The sequence below is a fragment of the Belonocnema kinseyi genome, chromosome 8 (genome assembly GCF_010883055.1).
Source record: "Belonocnema kinseyi isolate 2016_QV_RU_SX_M_011 chromosome 8, B_treatae_v1, whole genome shotgun sequence".
Taxonomy (NCBI): domain Eukaryota; kingdom Metazoa; phylum Arthropoda; class Insecta; order Hymenoptera; family Cynipidae; genus Belonocnema; species Belonocnema kinseyi.
In genome coordinates this window covers 96,617,316-96,638,770 of record NC_046664.1, presented here as the reverse complement: position 1 = coordinate 96,638,770, position 21,455 = coordinate 96,617,316, and the positions used below count along the sequence as shown (strand labels likewise).

The 21,455-nt window shown below is 32.4% G+C and overlaps 1 protein-coding gene across 4 annotated transcripts in view; it reads right to left on the bottom strand.

The window, feature by feature from the left end:
* Positions 1-964: 964 nt before the first annotated feature.
* The window catches only part of LOC117177902 (death-associated protein kinase 1-like), a 46,317-nt gene continuing 25,826 nt past the window's right edge, over positions 965-21,455 (bottom strand). For 3 of the 4 annotated variants that reach the window (XM_033368977.1, XM_033368978.1, XM_033368979.1), the window contains exons 14-20: positions 21,206-21,295; positions 19,405-19,569; positions 18,013-18,231; positions 17,716-17,895; positions 15,273-15,566; positions 14,864-15,186; positions 965-3,454 (exon numbers count right to left, since the gene is read on the bottom strand). In XM_033368977.1, the coding sequence (XP_033224868.1) occupies positions 3,292-3,454; positions 14,864-15,186; positions 15,273-15,566; positions 17,716-17,895; positions 18,013-18,231; positions 19,405-19,569; positions 21,206-21,295 (1,434 nt within the window). In that variant the 3' untranslated portion in view covers positions 965-3,291. The remainder of the gene's footprint in view (positions 3,455-14,863; positions 15,187-15,272; positions 15,567-17,715; positions 17,896-18,012; positions 18,232-19,404; positions 19,570-21,205; positions 21,296-21,455) is intronic. The other variant, XM_033368980.1, reaches the window with a different exon arrangement.

The window sequence follows — 21,455 nt, the reverse complement described above, 5'->3', positions numbered from 1 at the left end:
ACCAGCTTCAAAGGAAACAAAAAAATTCAAATGAATTTTAAGAAGTGAAAGAATTCAAAAAATGTAAAGGAATTTCAGGATTTAAAAGAATGTCAAAGCAATTCTAAGCATTCAAAAAATTCCAAGAATTTAAAGGATGTGAAGAATGCACAGAATGTACAAGATTCAAAGAATTTAAATTAATTCCGTGAGTTCAAAGGAATTTAAACAATTTAAAAAAATTAAGGAATTGAAAGAAATTTAAAGAAATCCAAAAGAATTTAAAGGAAAGAAAGTGTAACGAATTTAAAGAAATGCCAAGAGTTCAAAGAAACGCAAGAGAATTCAGAGAATTAAAGTGATTCTAAAGAATACAGAACATTCAAATGAATTTAATTATTTTCATAGTAATACAAATTTTTTTTTAATTTAAATAAATTCAGAATATTTCAAGTGAATTTGCAAAATTTAAATACATAGAAATGTAAGAAGCTGTCATATATCTAATATGTGTAGCACTGTAGTAGATGTTATAGACTTGTATACAGCTGAATTTAGTTCACTTTTTCAAGGAAATTAAAGATACTTTTTCAAACTTGGAAAATGATTCTTTAAACTTCAATTTTTAAACTTGCGTATTTCAAAAATCTGGAAATTATGCTGAATTGTTTTCCATAAGCACAATTTCCAGGTTACAACATATTGCATACTTAGTACGCTTAAAACAATTTTTCTTTTCTCGAACAATCAAATTTAGTTCTTATTCTTCTTTTGTGCTACTCTGCACAACATTTTATGGTTTAAAAAACCAAATGGCTTTGCTGGCCCCAAAAGCGCTCTTGTTTTGCAGAATTCTGGCACGGTTTGAATTTTTGTGAACAAATGCGTGTGAAAAAAATGGCGCAAATCAACTATTTTTTCATCAATTAGATCGCACCTTCGAACCTTCTTTCAATTTAAAAATATAGAAAGCGATTTAAATTTAATTCTGAAATTTATATTTATTTTGGCAATGACAAGACAAAAAACTGACCAAACCTATATTTTTCATATAAGGACCAGCTTAAATTACAATAAACTTTGTATAATTCGTCGTCAATTAACAAAATCGTATTACTTCAACGCGTGTAAAAACAGTAGAAGATTTGAATAAATCAACTTCCTACTTTTCGAAGATTTTTTTTTAATACTGCATACATGTTGCGCAATGGTAATACTTTCAGTGCAAATATACAATAAGAAATAAGTTATGCGCTAAGTTATGCTAGAAAGTTTAGATTGGAATTGTCTTTTGAACAATTGAAAAAAAACACTTCCAATTCTAAAATATAGGGTCGATAGGAGTAAGTGTGATAAGGGGGTTAGTGCGATAACAAGAAAATCTGGAATAAAAAACAAATTAGTTATTCACTTTTATATTACAATATAATGATTAAATCTCTTATTTTTTGTAGGAAAAATTTGGCAGTCATTGGTTATTCCTCTAATCAATTATTTTTAAAGAAACTGAGACGCTTTTAGAAAATTCCGATTTGCAGTTGTGGCATCTAGTCTTTTGATTTTTTCCGACATAAAGCACCTTTTGTTGATTTTTTTTTTAGAAATAAAGAAAAATATAATCATTTTCTTTAATATTCGCTTTTTTCTAAAAAATTGAACATTTTTAATATTTTTAATTATAAATTACGACAAAGTAATTAAGAATCAGGCTAAGGGATAATTGCGAGGGTTTATTTTCATTAATATTCTAATAAATGGCAAAAAAATTGAAAGCAAACATACAATATAAGTCGATTTTTTTATTCATATTTACGAAAGTAGAATCTTATAAAGTTTAAATTTTAGTATTATTTTGCACTTATCACTCTTACCCGTGATGATGAAAAATCTGAAACATTCGACGCACTACCTGAGAAAATTAAAAATATTTCTATAAACAAGTGTTTGTTGATTAAAGAAGCAAACGATTAAAAGTAGAAAGTCCAAAGATAATTTTGAATGAAACTATTGAAAGTTTAACTTTGTAATTGCGCATCACACTTACCCCTATCAACCCTATAAATAAACTCTCATTGACATTCTCGTTTTTATATAACAATAGGAATAAAGAAAAAAAGTGTAGAATTCATAAATGCACTCTTTAGCACACAACATATCTATACAAATTTTCTAACTACTGTAGCAAAATTACACATATTTTTATCAATGGAATGCCAAGGTAGCAACAATGCACTTATTTTATAAGTGGAAATATAGAAAATTGGACAGACTAGTTTCCTTGAAAATTTCTCCTGACGAAATTCATTTAAACATTGCCGATAACTAAACTAAAAATTCAATAATGCACTAATAAAAAAATGTGTATAATATCGTTTGTTCCCATTCTAAAATAAACTTCGTCAAGGTAATTTTGCGGAGGCTTTAACAACTATTAAATTTCAATTATTAAATTTTAGTAATATAAAACGAGCCTACTTATTTTAAAGAGGGCAACATCGACTTAATTTGTAAAGGTATCCAAATAAATACTTTAGAATACAATTAACCAATAAAAGGCGTTTACAAAACGAGCCATAGCAGAATTTCGACATGTCAAGAAAAAGTTTGAGATTCTACGAGATGAAAGATTTTTATAATGCTCTATGGCACGAAGCGAAAACTACCCAAGAACTCAAGATTTCAATTGTCTCAAAAAAGCCAGTTTCGGTTGCACGGTATCACAATTGGTATCGCATGATGCCTACAGTTTTTGGAAATTCTGCGTAATACAAAATGCGTACGCCGCGATGCAAAACCATGATTGCATTATGATTACTCGTATTAAAGACTAATTGTATTAAATATTAAAGGTGCAATTAAATGAAGCGAATAGTGATTCAAATGGATCCGCTGATCTTAATTATTAGCAGTTATATTAAATAATGGAAAGATTGCAAAACATAACTGCGAATCACAATCCTAGCTAAGAATGGGACGAAAGAATATCACAAGGAATTCAATACTACTCCCTCGGTACCTTTTGTAACTTGAATCAATTGCAAACTTTGGTACCGCACCCATTGTCTTTTCCTAAGTTAGAGACTATTAAAGCCTTACAAAAACGAAAACGAGGATCCTCGTTTGCGATAAACATGGTATTTAAAAATATGAAACTTCATGTAAAATTGTCCTCTTGTGATTGACGGTTTTGAATTGTATTTTAGGTTATTTTAATTGTATCCTGAAGTTCGAAGAACATCGGTTGAGATTATTTAAAGGATTCTTATTAACATCAGTAGAAATTCTGCTTTGTTATCGACGCAAGCAAGGACGTCATCTCGAAAGATCAGAACCAGTCTCTGAACCCTGGGAAGTTGACTGGACGTATGTTGGTGTGTATGATAATAAAAGATGGACTGCGTCGTCCCTTTCTAGGGCTTTGAGTTCCTGGACTAGAGTTCCTACTGTACAGTCATTTCCTGCGCAATTCAGAAGCCTGTAAATCAAAATTTCGACATTTAGAAACTTGTGAAAATGATTAAAATCCATAAAAAAAATAGTAAAGTTGGATTCAATCTGTCCTTCTATTCTCATTGAAGTTTCTGAGTTTCCTCTTGTATTTAGTTTTTACAGCATGAAGATTATCACTCAAATTTCTGAAAACTTTCCATTCATAATGAATAGAAAAATTAGGCATTTGCAGCGTTGGAATAATTCTATTATACAAAAATATCTAACATTAAACATTAAAATATTTGAACTTGATTCATCTTACATACAATCGTTTACAGGTTAAAATCATTCTAAGTCAAATAATGTTAATTTTGAGGACATACAAATAAAAACAGAAGTTTAAAATAAAATATAAATTTGACCTACAAGGCACAACTGAAAGTTCTTAGTAAGAAATGTAAAACAATTTCAAATTAAAAGCCTAAACAATTTAAAAAATGTTAACCGAAAACTTTAAGAATGTGAAAATATAAGAAACAAACATTTAAAATTACTATCCTTAAAAATTGAACAATTTCAAATTCTCGGTACGTTAATAATTCATTATTTTATTTCAAATTGAAAGCCGCAAAATGCTTGAACAATTTTAAAATTACCACTCTTCCAAAACGAATAGTTGAAAATTTTTATATAAAAATTGTAATACAATTTGATTTTGAAATCTTTCTCAATTGCAAAATTTAGATTGAAAGCCTTAATAGACAGTATAAAACTAAACAATTATTACGTTTTGGTATCTAAATTTACATTATTGCAGTATAGACTGAATGATAATAATAAAATAATGTTATTTTTTTTAATACATTTGAGTTAAATTATGAAAATTTAAAGTCACAGTAAAAAAAAATTTGCAACATTAAAAAAGTGACAACAAATATTTAATTTAATGTTTGAAAAAATCCTTATATCTGTTTTAGGATATTCAAGGATAGAATAGTAGTCTAAATTTCATCACTTTATCTGTACACAATCTTCAGATATTTTGTCAAAAAGAAACAGGTAACACTAACCCATATCCGGGCTTTTGTTTCAAACAGCATATTAGACATTTTGAGCTGAAATGCAGTTAACAGGGGCGATCGTTCAAAAAGAGCTCGAAAAAGGAGAAATAGCTTAATATTAACACGAGAAACAGGGAAAATACGGGAAGGATTAAACATTTATTTTTACATGTAGAAAAGATGAAACAATGTTTTTATGATAAATAATATATCACACATTTTTTGAACGAAATATCCTGAAATTCTCTGAATCTTTCAAAATAATCCTTTGAAATTGTTCTATGCCCTTCATATCCCTTGAAATTGTTGAAATATGTGGAAATCCTTCGAAATAAGAGGCTATAGCTAGATAAGCATGTCAAATCGACCCTACTATTATCAAACTGAAATTGATGTCAAATGTCTAATTGTGGCAGAGGGTCGTATTAAAAATGTACGTGTGTACTATTTTTCACACCATCCGAGAGAATACAGCATGCGGCCTCTTTTTGATGAAGTCTGGGTTCTATTTTCTACAAACTACAAAACATTGCAATCTTATTTTAATGGATGCAGTACCAAAGGCCAATCATACTAATGAGAGGAAGAGGATTAAGCCTTCTCTTCTATATAAATAAAACTTAGACATTCATTGTTGTTGCTGGTTTTGCATTGTCACAATCATTAAGTACCCCCTCGAAATATATGAGAGTGGGCACACCGTGAGTTAGCCCTGAAGAAGTCCACTGTAAAGTTCACGAAACTTCGGCCAGATTTGTAGTTTTTAACACGGACAACACAAATTGTACAATTTATATATATATTCGTGTGCAATATGTAATAATTAGTTACTCTAATTTCTAAAATTGTTTTTAATACTCGTTTTGATTTGCGCGCCAGCTTCGGCAAAGGAATTCGCTGCCTCGACCAAGCGCAAAGAAAACTTCGCCAACATTTGGAAGCATAGGATCACTCATTGCATTTCATTCCATTGCATGAAGGTCTCTCCACAATATCACTCCATAAGTCGACGTAGCATCCACGCAACGTCGATACAGCATCAACATGATGCGCGTGCAAAAGTTGCCAACTGTATTTTGTCAAAGCGAAGTTATGTCAATTTTCTGTACCAAGTAAACATGAATGTCAAAAAATGCGAACAGTTGGCAATAGCTGCACGCGCATCGCGTCGATGCCGCACTGACGCGACGTTCCGTCGACCCTATGTCGACTTATAAAGTCCTATGCTGGAGACCTATGTTGAGTGTCGTTTAAGGCAGAGGTCTCCGAAGGTAGATCCTGTATCTACTAGCGATCCCAGGCCAATAGGTCGGATCTACTCAGTTTTGACCTAGAACTGTCAAAACCCTTTACCTGATTTGAGCCGCTAAAAACTCGTCAACTAGAGACCCTTATTTCTATTGGAAATTTCACGCTAAAATGCAGAATTATGAAATAAAATAATGAATGTTTAGTTTTCGTTACTTTAATATTGTTAAATAAAATATTCAATGCAATTGTAATTTTTTATACTCACAATTTATATTCCCTAAAAGTTATTTTGTTTATAAGTAATTCAAAATTTAATTTACAAATTCGGACTTAAATTTATCTAAAGTATATCTTAATTATATAATTGTTATAATTACGTACAAAATTATATCACAATAAAGTAATGTAAAATATTAAAAAGTAACAAGACATTCACGCGTCCTTGGGTTTCTATTACTTAATATTAAAACCATAATTAAATTATTATATCTAACAGATACACAAAAAATAAATAAATTACCATTTTTACAATCTGCTAATACCAATGCAAAGAATTCCCCCACTACAGTTGCGATAGCGTTTTTCAAAACTTTTCTATTAATTAATTTAATTAAATCCATTTTTTTAATGTAGTGAAAATTCTACTATATAAGTAGCTTTGACTTTGATACATTCAATTTAGTTTAAAGTGGTATCAAATTAATAATTATTAGGATTTAAAAGCAATAATGTAATTTCAATTCCTTTGAATTTTAATGATCAGTTTTTAAAGTTTTTAATTTTTCCTTTTTCGAAGCTTTATGCTGAAATAATTTTATTTACAGAGTCTCAATTTGAAAAAAACTCTCAAATTTGGAAGGCTTTGAATTTATTTTTGGCCACTTATTTTTATTATTATTAGTAATTTTTTGTTTTTTTAGTATTATTAATGACGAAAACATGAAAAAGGCCGAGCAATCCTAGGTGTCACGCTGCAACTGTGGATTGTGGAGACCCCTATTATAAGAGAAGTTATTTGATGGAAGGAGTCCCTGAAAGGGGTTGCGAAGATGAAAATCGTAGAGATTCGCCCCTCTCAAACATCTCATCCGAACGACCGAGTGAGGACGAGAGCACTCCCTCAGCAAAGAGGCCCAGGTTCAGCTTTAAAGCTCAGCTGCAGAAACTGCAGCACTATATTAATTGATTGACTGGGTTGCTTTCACAAGAAACTCAAGCCAGAGAGATCTCTCAAAAGTTCGATGTCAAAGCCTTCACAGTGTGCTCGAGGCTTGTACTTCGGAGACCTGAAAACCAATATTGTCGAAAAGAGGTATATACGAGCAGCTACGAAGGAACGCCTGGAGGCCCTTGATTCCTTACAACATTTTAATTCTCCAGAGTAGAAGAACTTAAGATTGAAAAGAAGGAACTTCTGAGACCGGGTCTGTAATCCTTCATCGACGGGGCTTTCTCGAACCAGGATATTCTCAATCCTGATAAACTATCCGACAGATCCAAAAAAACTTCGACCAGATTATACAAGTGATTTGTGGCAAGAGAGCACAGTGCATAGGGGGCCGAAGAGCGCATCTTCTGTCCACGGTAAGAAATAAGAACGTCCAGATGGCTCTTCGAAAGTTTTCTCCCAGTTTCGAATACCTTTTTAATAAAGGCGATCCTTTCACAAAAAAACCAGCTGTCTAGACATAAGGACACTTCTCCTTGAAGGATCTTTAGCGCCTACTTGACCAGCTGAATTTCGCCAATTTCGTCGTCCACTGAGGGCCACGTCATTGCCGCTATCTTCAAGGGTTCTTAACCAGATTCCGACAACGCAGACTACGGTAGAAGCTCGTAATAACTCCTCAAGTGATACAGGAGCTGACGTGGTGGTAGACAGCCATGACTTCTTCTGTATTTTGCACAAACCTCCCATAAAGAACTTTCTCACCATCGACGCTATATATACAGTTTGGGGATCCCAGCTCGACGGTCTCCAGAATTCCGGCTCATGGTCGGAGTCCCAGAAGAGCTGGAATTCTAAAAAAAGGAAATTTTCGTACTTCGCGTCGTTATAGAAAGGACGTCTCTGCGGGTTCGGAACGTTCACGTATTACTACAGACGGCCAATCGCACTCTCGTAGATTACGTCCAGGAGAAGGGAGACACAAGGTCCCTCCAACTCCTGGACCTAAACTTTCAACTTCTCAACATTTTAGACAGAAACAACATCACCCTCTCTGCGGTGTGCCTACCAGAAAAATACAACGGTATTGCGGATCGACTGTCGAGGGGAAAACCACTCCGGAGAAGCAATCTTCTACCTCATGTAACGAAGAGGATCTTTGCCGAATGGAGCGTTCCAGACGTCAATTTCTTTGTTTCAGCAAGACCAGCAGTAGTCAAGCAATACGTAACGCGACACTGCAACGTTTTTTACGCTCTAATTATAGGCGCCTTTAGTCCGTCTTGTCACTGTAAGCTCGAAAGTGGGACCAGACCTTCTAAATGTCCGACTTATAGAGCAAGAGCAAGAAGCCCGTACTAACGATTTAGAACCTGTAGAGCTCCCTCATTAACACAAACACGGATCAGCTTCCTCAGCAAGTGGAACGTCTAACATTCTAGGTTTGGAGAATTGGGTGTCGCAGGACCTCTTTAGAGATTAGTCCCCTCAGGAGAAAGAATTGATCCAAAGCAGCTGGAGATACTCAACTCTCAAGAGATACAAGGACCCAATCCGAAGATGGCTTCGCTAGTCCGAGAAAATTGTGTATTTCGAGCGGACTTGTCAATTACCAAAGGCCTGTCCTATAACACCATCCTTCTTCATGAATCTGTCATTACTAGCTTCTACGCTGGGGGACTTGTCTCAGACTCATCTACTGGCTTCTTAGTTCGACAAACCCTGAAGGCTATCTATCTCTCTAAGCTTCGTGAGATCAAATTCCCTTCCTGGGATGCTCGGATTCTCCTCAACTGGCTTTTCAAACCTACAGGCACCTTATCTTTCATTAAGACTTCCAAACGGACAGCTGCCTCACCCCTATTAGCTTATGGACGGCGAATTCACGATCTGACAGTTTTAAGAATTTCAAAAGACTACCTAGAGAATCGAGGAGCTGAAATAATCGTATAGACGGCCTTCGGCTCTAAGAAGAACCGAGCCTTTTTTCAATCAACCCGGTTGGAGGATCTCCAAACACCCGAAAATTTGGCGATGTTCAATCAAATGGATCAAGGCAATGCTGAAAAGATCCAGGGAAAGAAGAAGATTCTAATGTCGATGCCCTTTTCATAACCACCAATGAAGACATCCATCCTGCGTCTAGACTACAGTCCAAACAAGAAAAGTTGTAAGTATATTTTCGATGAGTCTCCTGCCATTATAATTTCAGTTAAGTTGACAGGAAGCTCATCTACAAGGGCTAAACCTCCCTGTCCAGGATACTTTGAATCGAGTTAACTAGAGATGCTTCGAAACATTTAAAAAAAACTATTACCCTGAAGTTTCAGGTAACAATCAGGTCGATGCTAGTTTACCTTTTCCGAAGTTTACTCCTATTTAATAAGATGCTGGAGATCAGTCTAAAAATTATAGGTGTTTACAAATATCCTCAGTTGAGTTCACTAGTAGATAACAAATACGTCTCTCAAAGGGATACCGTGTATCGTCCGATAGTATATAATACTAGCGTCTTGAATTATGGAACAAAAAGCGTATTATATGCGAGAAGCCGATACACGGCATCCTACCAAAGTGAATGAGAGCCGCTTTGAAGTAGATGGAGCTACTGAACTTACTTGTGAACATTCAAGAGAAAGAGAGAGGGGGATAGTGAGGTTAGAAAGGTATGGAAAGATTAAGGCGGATACGCAATAGCTTCTCTCATAGGGATGCCGTATATCGGCTTCTCGTGCATAATACGCGGTTTGTTGTAATTCGAAACTCTAGTATTTATAATGATGAATTTCGAGAATCAAAAGGAAAGACAATGATAAAGTGAGATTTAGAATACATATTTCGAAATATACGGCAAATTCGAAATATGACGTACTGCAGTGGTGTCAGAACGTGGATATCTTTGTCATGTGCAGTAGTTATTCCTATGTATTTTTAGTTTATGTAAAGCCATGTGTCAACCTACCTAGTAAAACCTAAAAGTACACAAGAATTACTACTGCGTATGCTATAGATATCGGTGTTCTGACACAACTGGCGTACTGTAGATAAATCAGCGGAATTCGGTAGTTCGTTCAAAATCATAGCGCGCTCCGGATGACTTTCGCCTGTCGAATAAAGATAAGACGATTTAAGGAACATATTGGATTATTGTACGAATAAAATTTAATTCCTCTGTCGCTTTAAAAACATTGTTAAACATCTCAAATTCTAAAAAATCGAATTAAACGAAAAGTGTGAAGTGTCCAGTTTTCTTATAAAAGACGAGGGCTACAAAAGTTATAATTTATGAGGAGGCTGAAGCAGAAGCATTATTAGAGTTGATCAATAAGACGGTACCTATTGATGATGTAATGTGTAATAGATGTCGCAAATACACTCGCCTCTCGATAGTATACGTCCACCGCTAGAAGCCGAAGAAAATAGCAATGAAATTGGAGATATCAGCGGCATAGCTGAATCGGAAGAGGGTAATAGTACTTAACCATTGCAGAAGAGGCAAATAACTCTGTCACCTATATCATCGTCAGAAAGTTCGTCAAAGAGAGACCCAACGTTTCCAGCTCTTAATTCTTAGCAGGAACGCCTGCTGTGGACACTTATGTGGTAGAAATGCCATATCAAAAGGGAAATATTTGTCCCAAACAAAAATCTATGCTGTCCAACACATCTGTTTGAAAAAAGTTTAATTGAAGAAGAATTGCAGCATTTGCATATATATTCGAATAGCAGTACAGTTGAACTTGTGGATGTAATGCAGACTTGGCAAACCATATTGCAGCTGGGCAATAAAATGACATCAATGAAAACTATCAGTTGCCGGTACGTTGAACTGTCTCTGGTTGTATTTTTGTTTAAGCTACGTGGCAACTCTAATGCCACTATCGCCGCATTTTTAGGACTGAATCGTGAACAACAAGTATACAAGTTTTGTGACTCAGTGCTGAATGCATTCCAAAAAGATATTTTACCTGACTCGTTCGGAGTGAATTCAATTTCTAGAGACGCACTTATCATTAATCATACGTATCCCACTGCAAAGAAATTGTACGAGATTATGAAGATCGTTTTCCCTCGCTCACATGGCATAAAGACACTTGTGCGAAAAAGCGAAATTTGTATAGTTGAAAGAGGCTTCCAAGATGTTCAAATGCTTAGAAGAACAAGGGTAAACAGTGCTGTTGTCTGTATTAAAAGGAAAGCTCTCTCAATTTCCGACACAGGAATATAATGAACCTCGATGTATCACAAAGATTCGTTGAGTCGTAAAAGCAGTGCATGGATCAATAGGTATCAATAGTATAAGTTTTTGCATCACCTGCTGAATAATGAGCTAATTCATAAAGAAGGCCTCTATTGTCGTGTAACTTGTTTTTTACAGAATTTATATGGGAAACGTTTAAATTCCTAAACAGGAATATCTGATGAAATATCAGTATATATGAAGTATAGACGTAATATAGAAAACACTTTGGCAATTAAAATTGAAAAGCAACGATTTAATTGTCGAAAAACAGCATTTCAGAAATTATCGTTGTATGACATTCTGCACTCACACCTGATGCTACGGGCTATTCCACGATATTTCTCAAATCATCAGACCGGACAAAAATTTAACAAAACTTTCCCATTACGAAGAATTGGATCCGGTAATAAATGAATATATTGACGCTGATTAAGAATATGCTATCATTTGGCATTACAAAACTTTCGTGCATTACAGTATTATCATTTGTTTTACAGTAATACATTATGATCCATTGCAATAGCCCCTTAACTCTTCTCAGTTCTCTCACTAATAACTACAGACTAAGAACAGCAAGAGGAAGTGGATTAGGCCTCTTGGGGAAACCACTAAAAAAACGCACCGCGTACTGTACCTCTCGGGTGGTGTAGAAACTAGTACACGTACATATTTAACCCGAATCACGGAAACAGACTAATTACCTCACAGTTGAAAAATCCTGCATACGAACCTATACAGATAAGTTTGATTGTTCCTGTGCAGAAATTTGGCGAATGAAATTACATTATCCTGTAAAGGAACCTGTATGTAAGCTAACCTTTAATCCTGTTCAGGTTCCTTGACAGAGTGAATTGAGACGCGGTTTCATATACAAGAACTACATAGCCATAAGCGACATGAGTTCTCACGATAGCTTTCTGTAAAGGACCCCATACGAGGATTATGAAAGATAGGTGACTTTTTATTTTTTTCGAATAATATTTATGAATCAATATCTATTGTATCCTCTTCAAAGTAATCTCCCTCAGACATAATACAATTATACAAGCGCTTTTTCCAATCCTGGAAGCACTTCTGATATGCGCTTTTTGGTATGGCCCTAATCTCATCGAGCGATGCGGTCTTTATCTCCTCAATCGTGACAAAACATCGTACTTTCATGGGGCTTTTCAATTTTGGGAACAAGAAAAAGTCGCAAGGGGGCCATGTACAGTAAGTACGGTGGCTGAGGCATGATTATGGTATTGCTTTTTGCCAAAAAATTATGAAAAAAGACGATGTGTCAGCAGGTGCATTATTGTGATGCAAAAGCCATGCATTGTTCCGCCACACATCCAGGCGTTTTTTTTCGTATTGCTTCACGCAAACGGCGCAACTTCAAGGTAATATTCCTTATTGATCGTACGACCTATTGGCACAAACTATTGATGCACCACGCCATTGTCATCTAGAAAACAGTGAGCAAAACCATCACATTTGACCGAACCTGGCGTGTTTTTTTCGGTCTTGGGGATTTAGGATGTTTCAACAGCTCCTGCGCGATGTTCATACTACGGTTCTTTTGGTCAAGATTCAGTACTTTCGGAACAAGTTTCGCTGCCACACGTTTCAGGGCTAAAACATCCGTAAAAATTGCATATCATGAGCCAACCGATATGCCGACATCTTCAGCAACTTCTCTAACAGTGATTTGAAAATTCTCTACAACAATTTTTATCACTGCTTCAACGTTTTCATCGGTTCTTGACATGCTGGGGCATCCAGGGCGGGCATCGTCATTAATATCTTCTCGGCCTTCTGTGAAGAGCTTGTACCACTTATAAACACTTTTTTTGCTCAAAGTAAACAGATTCTTTGATCCATTTTTTCTATGGCAAAAAATCGCCAAGCACACCAAAACACGTGTAAACTTTATATTCTTCAAAAACAAACCAAACATGCAAAATGGCTGATGATGACATTTGTTGGGGACATGTGCACCAACATAAAAAAAATCTAAAATCTAATGTACGTAGCCCGCTAAATTTGGAAAGTCACCTTTTTTTAACAAACCTCGTACTTTTGATGCTTTTTGGTAGTTTTTACAGATTATCTGAATTTGAGAACTTATTAAATTTATGTTCAATCGAAAAAATGTCATCAATATCAGTTGTAAATCTTGTAATTCTCGTTTTGAATGTTGGTCTAATCGAACTATTGCAATGGGTAATTTTTTTTTTTTAATATAATTAATATCCATTGTAAACTTCTATCAAACTGCTTAATCTGTTAGAAAATGTATTATTTTAACTTTGCAAATTCTAATATAATTTAAAAGAATTACAAAATATTAAAATTATTTTAAAAATTGTTTCTCAACTTCTCAATGTATTTTTTAATGGCTCGGGTTTTTCTTCAAATTTGCAGGAAAATGCTGCAAAATTTTAAAAAAGGAGCCTAAAAAAATGAAGAGTCTTTTTCAATAATTTTGAAAATATTTTGAAACGTTTATAAATCTTTTTAAATATTGCCTGAAAATGAATTTTTTAACAAAAAAAAATGATTTAAATTTTTCCTAGGAATCTTAGAACCAGCTAATCATTTTTTCAGCATCTGCAAAAATCAAACAATATTTTAAATCTTAAAAAAATGTTTTCACTTGCGAAATCTTTCGGGATTCTTTAAAAGATTGCAGATTTTTTTGTTCGAAATCTGCAAAAATCTAAATTTTGTTAACAAAAATTTGAAATCTTTAAAACGTTTTAATTATTTGGAAAATTATTAAAATTTTCTTAGAATACTCCAAATATAAAAAAAATTGCTTTAAATACGTCCAGATTTTTATTCGACAATTTTTTTAATAAAAAATCATTTCAAATTTTCTAGGAACCTCAAAAAAATTTGTTTATTCTCTTGGATACACAAATTTTTTCTAAAATTTTGCAATTTTGTAAAATTGAAAAATATCTACATTTTGTTTCGAAATTTGAAGAAATCTTTCGAAATTTTTATGAAACTCTTTTTCACTTTTCTGTTAAAATTCGTTTTTCAAACTAACAAATCATTTGAAATGTTCCTACGTATTTGAAGAGAAAAATTTTATTCTTTGATAAGGTTTAAAAATTCTTAAAAAGCTTTTTTCTTTAATTTTCGAAAAGCTATATTTTGTTTTAGTTTTTTTTTTAATCTCAGCAAAGAACGAACTGAAAACATTCACTAAAAGTAATATTAACATAGAGTTGCAACCAATCAGGTTTTCGACAACAATGTATGCAAGATCACAACGCAACTTTTTAAAAAATCAAGGAAAAGGGGAAGCTTTCCGTGAATAGGGGAAAAGGGGGGCATTTTAAAAATGGGAAAGGCAGATGAATAAGGGAAAGACTGTGAATGCTGAGTTAAATATAACTATTTTTAGAAATTATAACGTGAGAATTTAAAACTGAAACTTAAGAAATGAGAAAGTTACAAATTTTCAAAAAGGCATTAGAAACTTGAACGAGTGTGGACGAGAAATGAAAAAATTGCAGTTTTAAATTCAGTAACTTCAGGCCTTGAAAGTATGAATTCAAAGATGAATTTAAAACATTTTTAAACGTATCAAATTGAAATCCTTGCATCTAAATTTAAAAATAAATTTCATTTAAAGGGATTAACATTGCATAATTAAAAATTTTCAAATCAATCATTGTCAATGTCAGTTATTGACAAATCAATTCTTAATGCTATTCAATTATAATTATGAATTACCTTAGCGTTGGACTACCGATCGTACTATCAAGTTGGGCAACTCGATCTCCTAATCCAAGTCTCACTGCCAGTAAACACCAATCTCTGCCTTGAGGATCTAGTGGATCGAGTAATTGAGCCAATCTTCTTTGAACACCAGGTTTTATATTCTTCACTGATTGCTTTGAACCAGGAATACAATTGTGTGACAAAACTAGTCCACATCCAATTATATCCCATATATTTTCTTGTTTGCCGTTGAAAGGATTTTTGAAACATACTTCTTCGAAACCCCTTTCCATCAAAGCTGAGAGGATCAAAGCCGGTTCCCACGAATGTATCACCTTTGAGGAAAATAATTTTTTAAGAGCATACCTACAAGGCCAGAGGTTTAAATACCAAATCCAAGATTTAAGTTAATTTCTACTACCTCATCGTAATCTCTAAGTTGACTAGGACTGAGCCAATGTCTCTCGAGAATCATTCCAGGCGCCACAGTTTCGATGCACGAATCTACAGCATCAGTGATGATACTAATTAGTGAAAAGCACTGAGTTCCTGAACCTCTTGGTCCTCTCACTCTCACTTCTATATATCCTTGGTCTTCTTCCTCCAACGTGATCATACTTTCACAAGGTCCTATGCAGAGTTTGGACCCTCGCCACCACTGATACAAATCTGATTCATTCGGGTCCCAAGATTTGGAAATTTTCCTAAGTTGAACCTAAAAACAAAGAAAGAAATTGTTCAATCTTGACAGGAAGTTTAGCGATTCCTGGAAGTAGATTTCACGGAATTTTCCAGATATTTCAGGTCAAGAAATCAAGGTTTTCCATGTGATTTTTTTGCATATTAAAAAATGAAATAACCATTTGCTACACTTAAAAAAATAAGCCATTACATTTTTTATTGTCACAATATTTTCAAATAGAGCAGAACCATAGATAGAAGCTAGAATACTCCTGGTCCATTGACTGTCAAATTGACAAAATAAGGGTCAAAGTTTTAATATTATTACTATTGCCCCAATATTATATTATATTATATTATTACCCCAATAAAATATTTTGAAATAATAAATTTATCATAGAACTTATAAATAATTATTTTAATTGAACATAAATAAAACAACTAAGTTGGACATGGCACAATATGGACTAAATAAACTTTTTTTTTAGTTAGAGTGAGCCAATACGCGTATAAATTGAAGAATTTATAGAATAGATTTTAAAAGTAGCCAGAAATAATTAATTTATATAATTTTAAACAATTTCAACTAGACAAATTAAAAATTGAATGATAAAATTCTTTTTTTAACTGATTCGTTTTTAAATTTGAAGTTAAATGATTTTAATTTTAAGTAATTTCAAACGAATAATTTTTGAATTTTTATTTATACATCAAAATTTGCTTTATGTTTTACAATATTTAAGAATTTTCTCTTGAAATTAGGTTTTCAAAATAAAAAAAGATTCAATATTTTCCCGGGTAATCACGAATTTTTTTATTATCTTAAAACTTTTCGACATTTTTTCAAAACATCAATTTTTTTTTTAAATTCGAATTTTTCCCAAAATTGTTTTAAAAATCCTACCAGATTGAAAAAAATCTCTTAAAATCTTCGAAATTCTTTTTTGACACTTTTGGAAATATTTTCCAATATTTAAAAATATTCTTTAAAAATTAATTTTTCAAAATAAAAATCATTTTCAATTTTTCTAGGAACCTTCAGATTTTTTTAAATTTTGAAACCTTTCACAATTCTTAAAAAGCTTTAAAATGTTTTGTTCGAAATCACATTTTGTTTTAAATCGTTTGAAATAATTTGAAGTTTCAAAATTTCTATTTCAAAAACTGGAATCTCAAATTGTTTAGTTTTGAATACTTAATTGATAGTTGCTCGTTTAAAATGAATAGTTAAACATTACTGATAATAATTAAATAATTGTTCTTCTTATTAATTATAAAATTTCATCTTGAATGGAGTAAAAATGGCATTTTTAGACTGAAACAATATTTGGATAGAATTTGAAATTTAGTAAAAGCAGTATACATAATCGTTTAATATGAAATTTATGATGCTTCAAATGTTTGGATAGATTTTTCTCCAAAAGTTAGTTAAAATTGACGGTCATAAAACAACTGTAATTTACCGATTTTTCTCGGTCACAAAAAATGTACAGCAAACTTGGGCAATAGAAATGATCGATAAATTATTTACTTGTTAGAAATATTAAACACGCTATACTTTTAAGGTTATTTTAGAATTCGATCATATTTTTCAAATTTTCAGCCAACTAATGATATCTAATCTCTCAATAAAAGTTGCCTGCCGCTAACAAATTTTACGTAATTAATTTCTACATTAAAGAAGATTACTGAATATAGAAAATTGTGTGTTCAGAATATCATCCATGAATATAACTTTTAATTTAACTACAGTATTTCGTCGCCTTTTTACAGGTCGAAAATCCGTTCAATGGACATGGCACAATCTAATCCTAAAACTCAAGTAACGTCGATATTTTAAAGTTTTAATTGTTATTATTTGGAGCTTAAATATCACAAAAATGTATACTTGAACTTGAAATCTTTTCATTATTCTATAAACAACAAAAGATCAATTTGTATGTTACAATTAATTTTTTTCTAAACTTTCAAACAGAGCAAGATCTCTTCTTCTAAACGAGAAGTTTATTTTATAATAGAGTAAAGGATTAGAATTAATTTTTGCATTTTAATAAAGTAAATGTTTTATAAGCAGATAATACAAAACAATAAAAAAGATTTCCTGGGGATCAAGATCACCAGACATCTAGACTTGATCAATTAATTTTGAACATATCTGGACTTTGGAAATTAAAAAGTCTTACCTGCAAGTGTGGAAAAATAGGCGAAAGGTGATAAAAACGGGCTTCTCCTGGACAAATGCGAAGTCCTGCGTGAGGAAAAACCACAGGACAGGATATCCACGGTTCCCATAAACCTGGAAGTCTTTCGATGAGATTCAAACAAGGGATTTCATATTCTAACTCTTCATCTTCCACTTCACACTGTTTGGCATCAAATAAATTATATATAGATGTAAAATTTTATTTCACTTATATTAACAAGTGTATTTTAAAACAATTCTTCTTGAGGATTATTCTTAGAAATTAAGTATAACATACCGAAATGCAAAGATTGATAGCTTGCAAAACGGCGAGAGCTTGAGTAGCAGGACAAGGGCATCTTGCCTGAAAATCTTCAACGGCGTAAACGCCAGTAGTGCGTCCTCCAGGTCGACCTCGATGATCTGGATTTAACTGCCAGCCGATTACATCCCGCCAGAGCCATTCTGGATTTAGAATTATCAAATCTGCAGGAAGAACTACACACTCGCCTAAAGCCTAAGATAAGAAATAAAATAACTGGATTAAATTGTAATATTTTTATGAGATATATTTATTTTAAGGCCGATACACAGGTATGATAACGGAGTTACTGTACGAAAAACGAAATTATGTTTGGAAAATCAATTATTTTTTGTATTTTTTTGGCGCAAAGCATAATTTGTACCTTCACTTACTGTTGTAAAAAAAGAACTATTAAAAGTTATTACTTTATTATTTTATATCCAAAACTTACTTTTTCTTATTTTCCTTTTTTTCTTAAAGTGGCGGAGGATGTTATATCATCTGATAATGCATTGTAGTTCATATAATAAAATTTATTTTATTATTTCTGATTGGTAAGTTATCATGGTGTTTTGCAAAATTTGAAGCAGGGTTTAGTGTAAGAAGTATTTCGTGAATATTTTCTATTCGCTACGATATGTCGTTAATTAAAATCGAGGTTAAAAGAATGTAGCGGAGTGAACGAAGGAGCCCCCTGTGAACGTTAAACAAGCGTAATTTAAAACGCGTTACTTTTTTCATTCAGTTTTAATCGTACAAACTTGAGAATAGTCTCATTCGATTGTACTGCTTTCGCTCTTTAAAATCGTTAACATTATCGCGTTAGAGTCTTGGTGCTGTAAGATGGGTTTCACGCCACAACAAAAAATTATTCATAATAAATTTGTCCATCTTTTTTGGGTATACAATTTTTGTGTATTCAATTTTTTTGTACGTTGTGTCTCTTTGTCCAAAAATTAAACTGTTTATTTTTTACGCTATTTTTTACGATTAAAATGAAAAAATGGCGTCCTATCAAAAATTGATTAATAACAAATTTAATCAAAAGTTATTCCGGTTTTTAACTGTTTTTTTTCGGATTCAGGTCGTTTCGAAACGTGGAGATTTGAAGAAATCCGCAATATGCAGTTTCATATAAAACTAATATCTTATTATTATGAGACTGTAAAAAAAGATTTACATAAGAGAATCTCATTTTAAGGCTAGTAATGTTAAAAGCAAAAGCTCCAAAGATAACTTTGACAACACTTATATCGTAGATACATATTATCGAATATTTGAAATATCGTTAAACAAAATTTATCCCTTGAATTTCAAAACACACGTCCCTGTATCGACCCTATGCTCCCTATGCTTACTATAGCTTTTCCAATTTTTTAGATATACCTGTAACTGTTGTGCTAGATTTTTGCAATGGTCCAAAGAAACAAGAGGATTTACTTTCCTAACTTCAGTCAAAAATTCTGCTAAAGTAAACATCACTGGGGCTTCTTCCAGCGATTGTACATGTGTTCTCCAAGCTTCTGCTAATCCCGTCCATACCACTGCACCCTAAAATAAAATTTTCGATAACAACACTACAAGAAATTCAAACGAAACATCGATGAACGTATTATTCAACAGATATGTCGAGAACAACTTCGTCCCAGCAATTTTGAAGGTTCATAAATAATCCAACTATTACTTTAAATGACAATATATTGCAATCTTCTATCTAGAAACATTTCTTACGGTCAATTAAATTTTTCAACTCAATCCTTCAAAACTGAATGTCTAATTTGATGCAGTTAAAAATAATGTCCAAGATGATGAATATAATCCGAAACTATTCTTTTATAACGAAAAAAATGTGTTACTCAAACATTCAATACTGTACAATTTATAATTCAAAAGCTTTTCAGGCGAATACATTTAATGTCGAGAATTTCAAAATGAGGAATTATTTCTAAATAAATCATTCAAAATTATACGACCAGAAAGTAAAAGTCACCAGAAATAAACATTTTGATTTTTTTGGCCATCAAATATAAATAGTTTTAGTACTAAACATTTTTTTAAATATGAAACACTACAAATGGAAAAATTTAAACCGAAACAATGATGATTGCTTAACTATTAGGCTATTTCCAAATCACTATCTTTACCAAAAAAAAAAAAAAACAAGTTGACCACTACATGAATAGCCACGTTTTAATTAATATTTCAATCTTAACTATTCGATTTTCAACATAAAATTATTTAGCTAAATGAAGACTTTCAATTGGAAATCATATAATTTTTAAATATTCAGTCTTAAACAATTCAACCTTGTATATTCTGAATTTATAATCCTTCAAGTAATAAAATCTTTAATCATGCAGTTTGTAACGATTTAAATTTGAAACCAAACAATCATGTCCATTTCAATCTAAGAGTATTTAATTACAATGCTCTAAAATCAAAGCAATTATTTTTGAGCCTTAAATTAAAAATTGAAGACTATTTTCAATTGCAACAATAGAAAGCTGCAAGTAAACAGAACCAAAAAGGGAAATCAATTTATACATAACTGAAGAAAGTCACCATATTTTGAAAAGGATACTAAAATTGATGTTTGTCTAAAACGAACAAAAGTGAAAAAATTTCCTGGCTGAAGGCTTGAAATGAACATTCAAAATTGCACATTTTCCAGTTTTTTAAATTTCGAATCAAAAAATAATCAAATAAAATTGTAAAATGCAAGCCTTGATAGCTTCTTATTTCGAAAGCTTTAAAAATTAAACGTTTGTAAATTTAAATCTCTGAAAATCGAACACTTAAAAATTAGAAATCTTTAAAAAAAACTGTAATATTTCAAATTGAAATCGTAGAAATTCGAAAGAAATTCAAAAATAACAAGAGTAAAAAAATTCTAAGTCATTTTCCGGTTTAGAGCTCCAGTGCCTCAAAAAGATAGAATCTTACCATTTAAACAAGGCAGTTTAAGTTTAAAATCATTTTCAATCAATTTTAATTTTGAATATATAAATGGTTTAAATTCTAAATTTCGAAGCCTTGATTTTTGCATGAACGAAGCAAAGCAACTTGAATATACTCTTCTTTGATAAAGTGCATTTAAAAAGTATATGGGAAATTGTAAGACACATCTAATATCCAAAATATTACAACACCGATCACTTTAAACAAAAGAAATGAGAAATGGATCGACCTGTTTGTCAAGATTCGCCAGAGGCACGTACTTGGCCGCTGCGCACAGTGTGTCATGATGAAGAAAACTTTCTGCAACGTCCGGTCCGTCCTATATCATGCGTTGCATGCATTAAAGCTGTTGTCAGTAAAGTTTTGCAACCAACCAATGACGAACCAAAATAATTAATAATTTCTTTCTTATCTTAGCACATTATTATCATTGTGCATTCCACCAACCGTTAGCTGACGTATAATCAATAAATAACAAA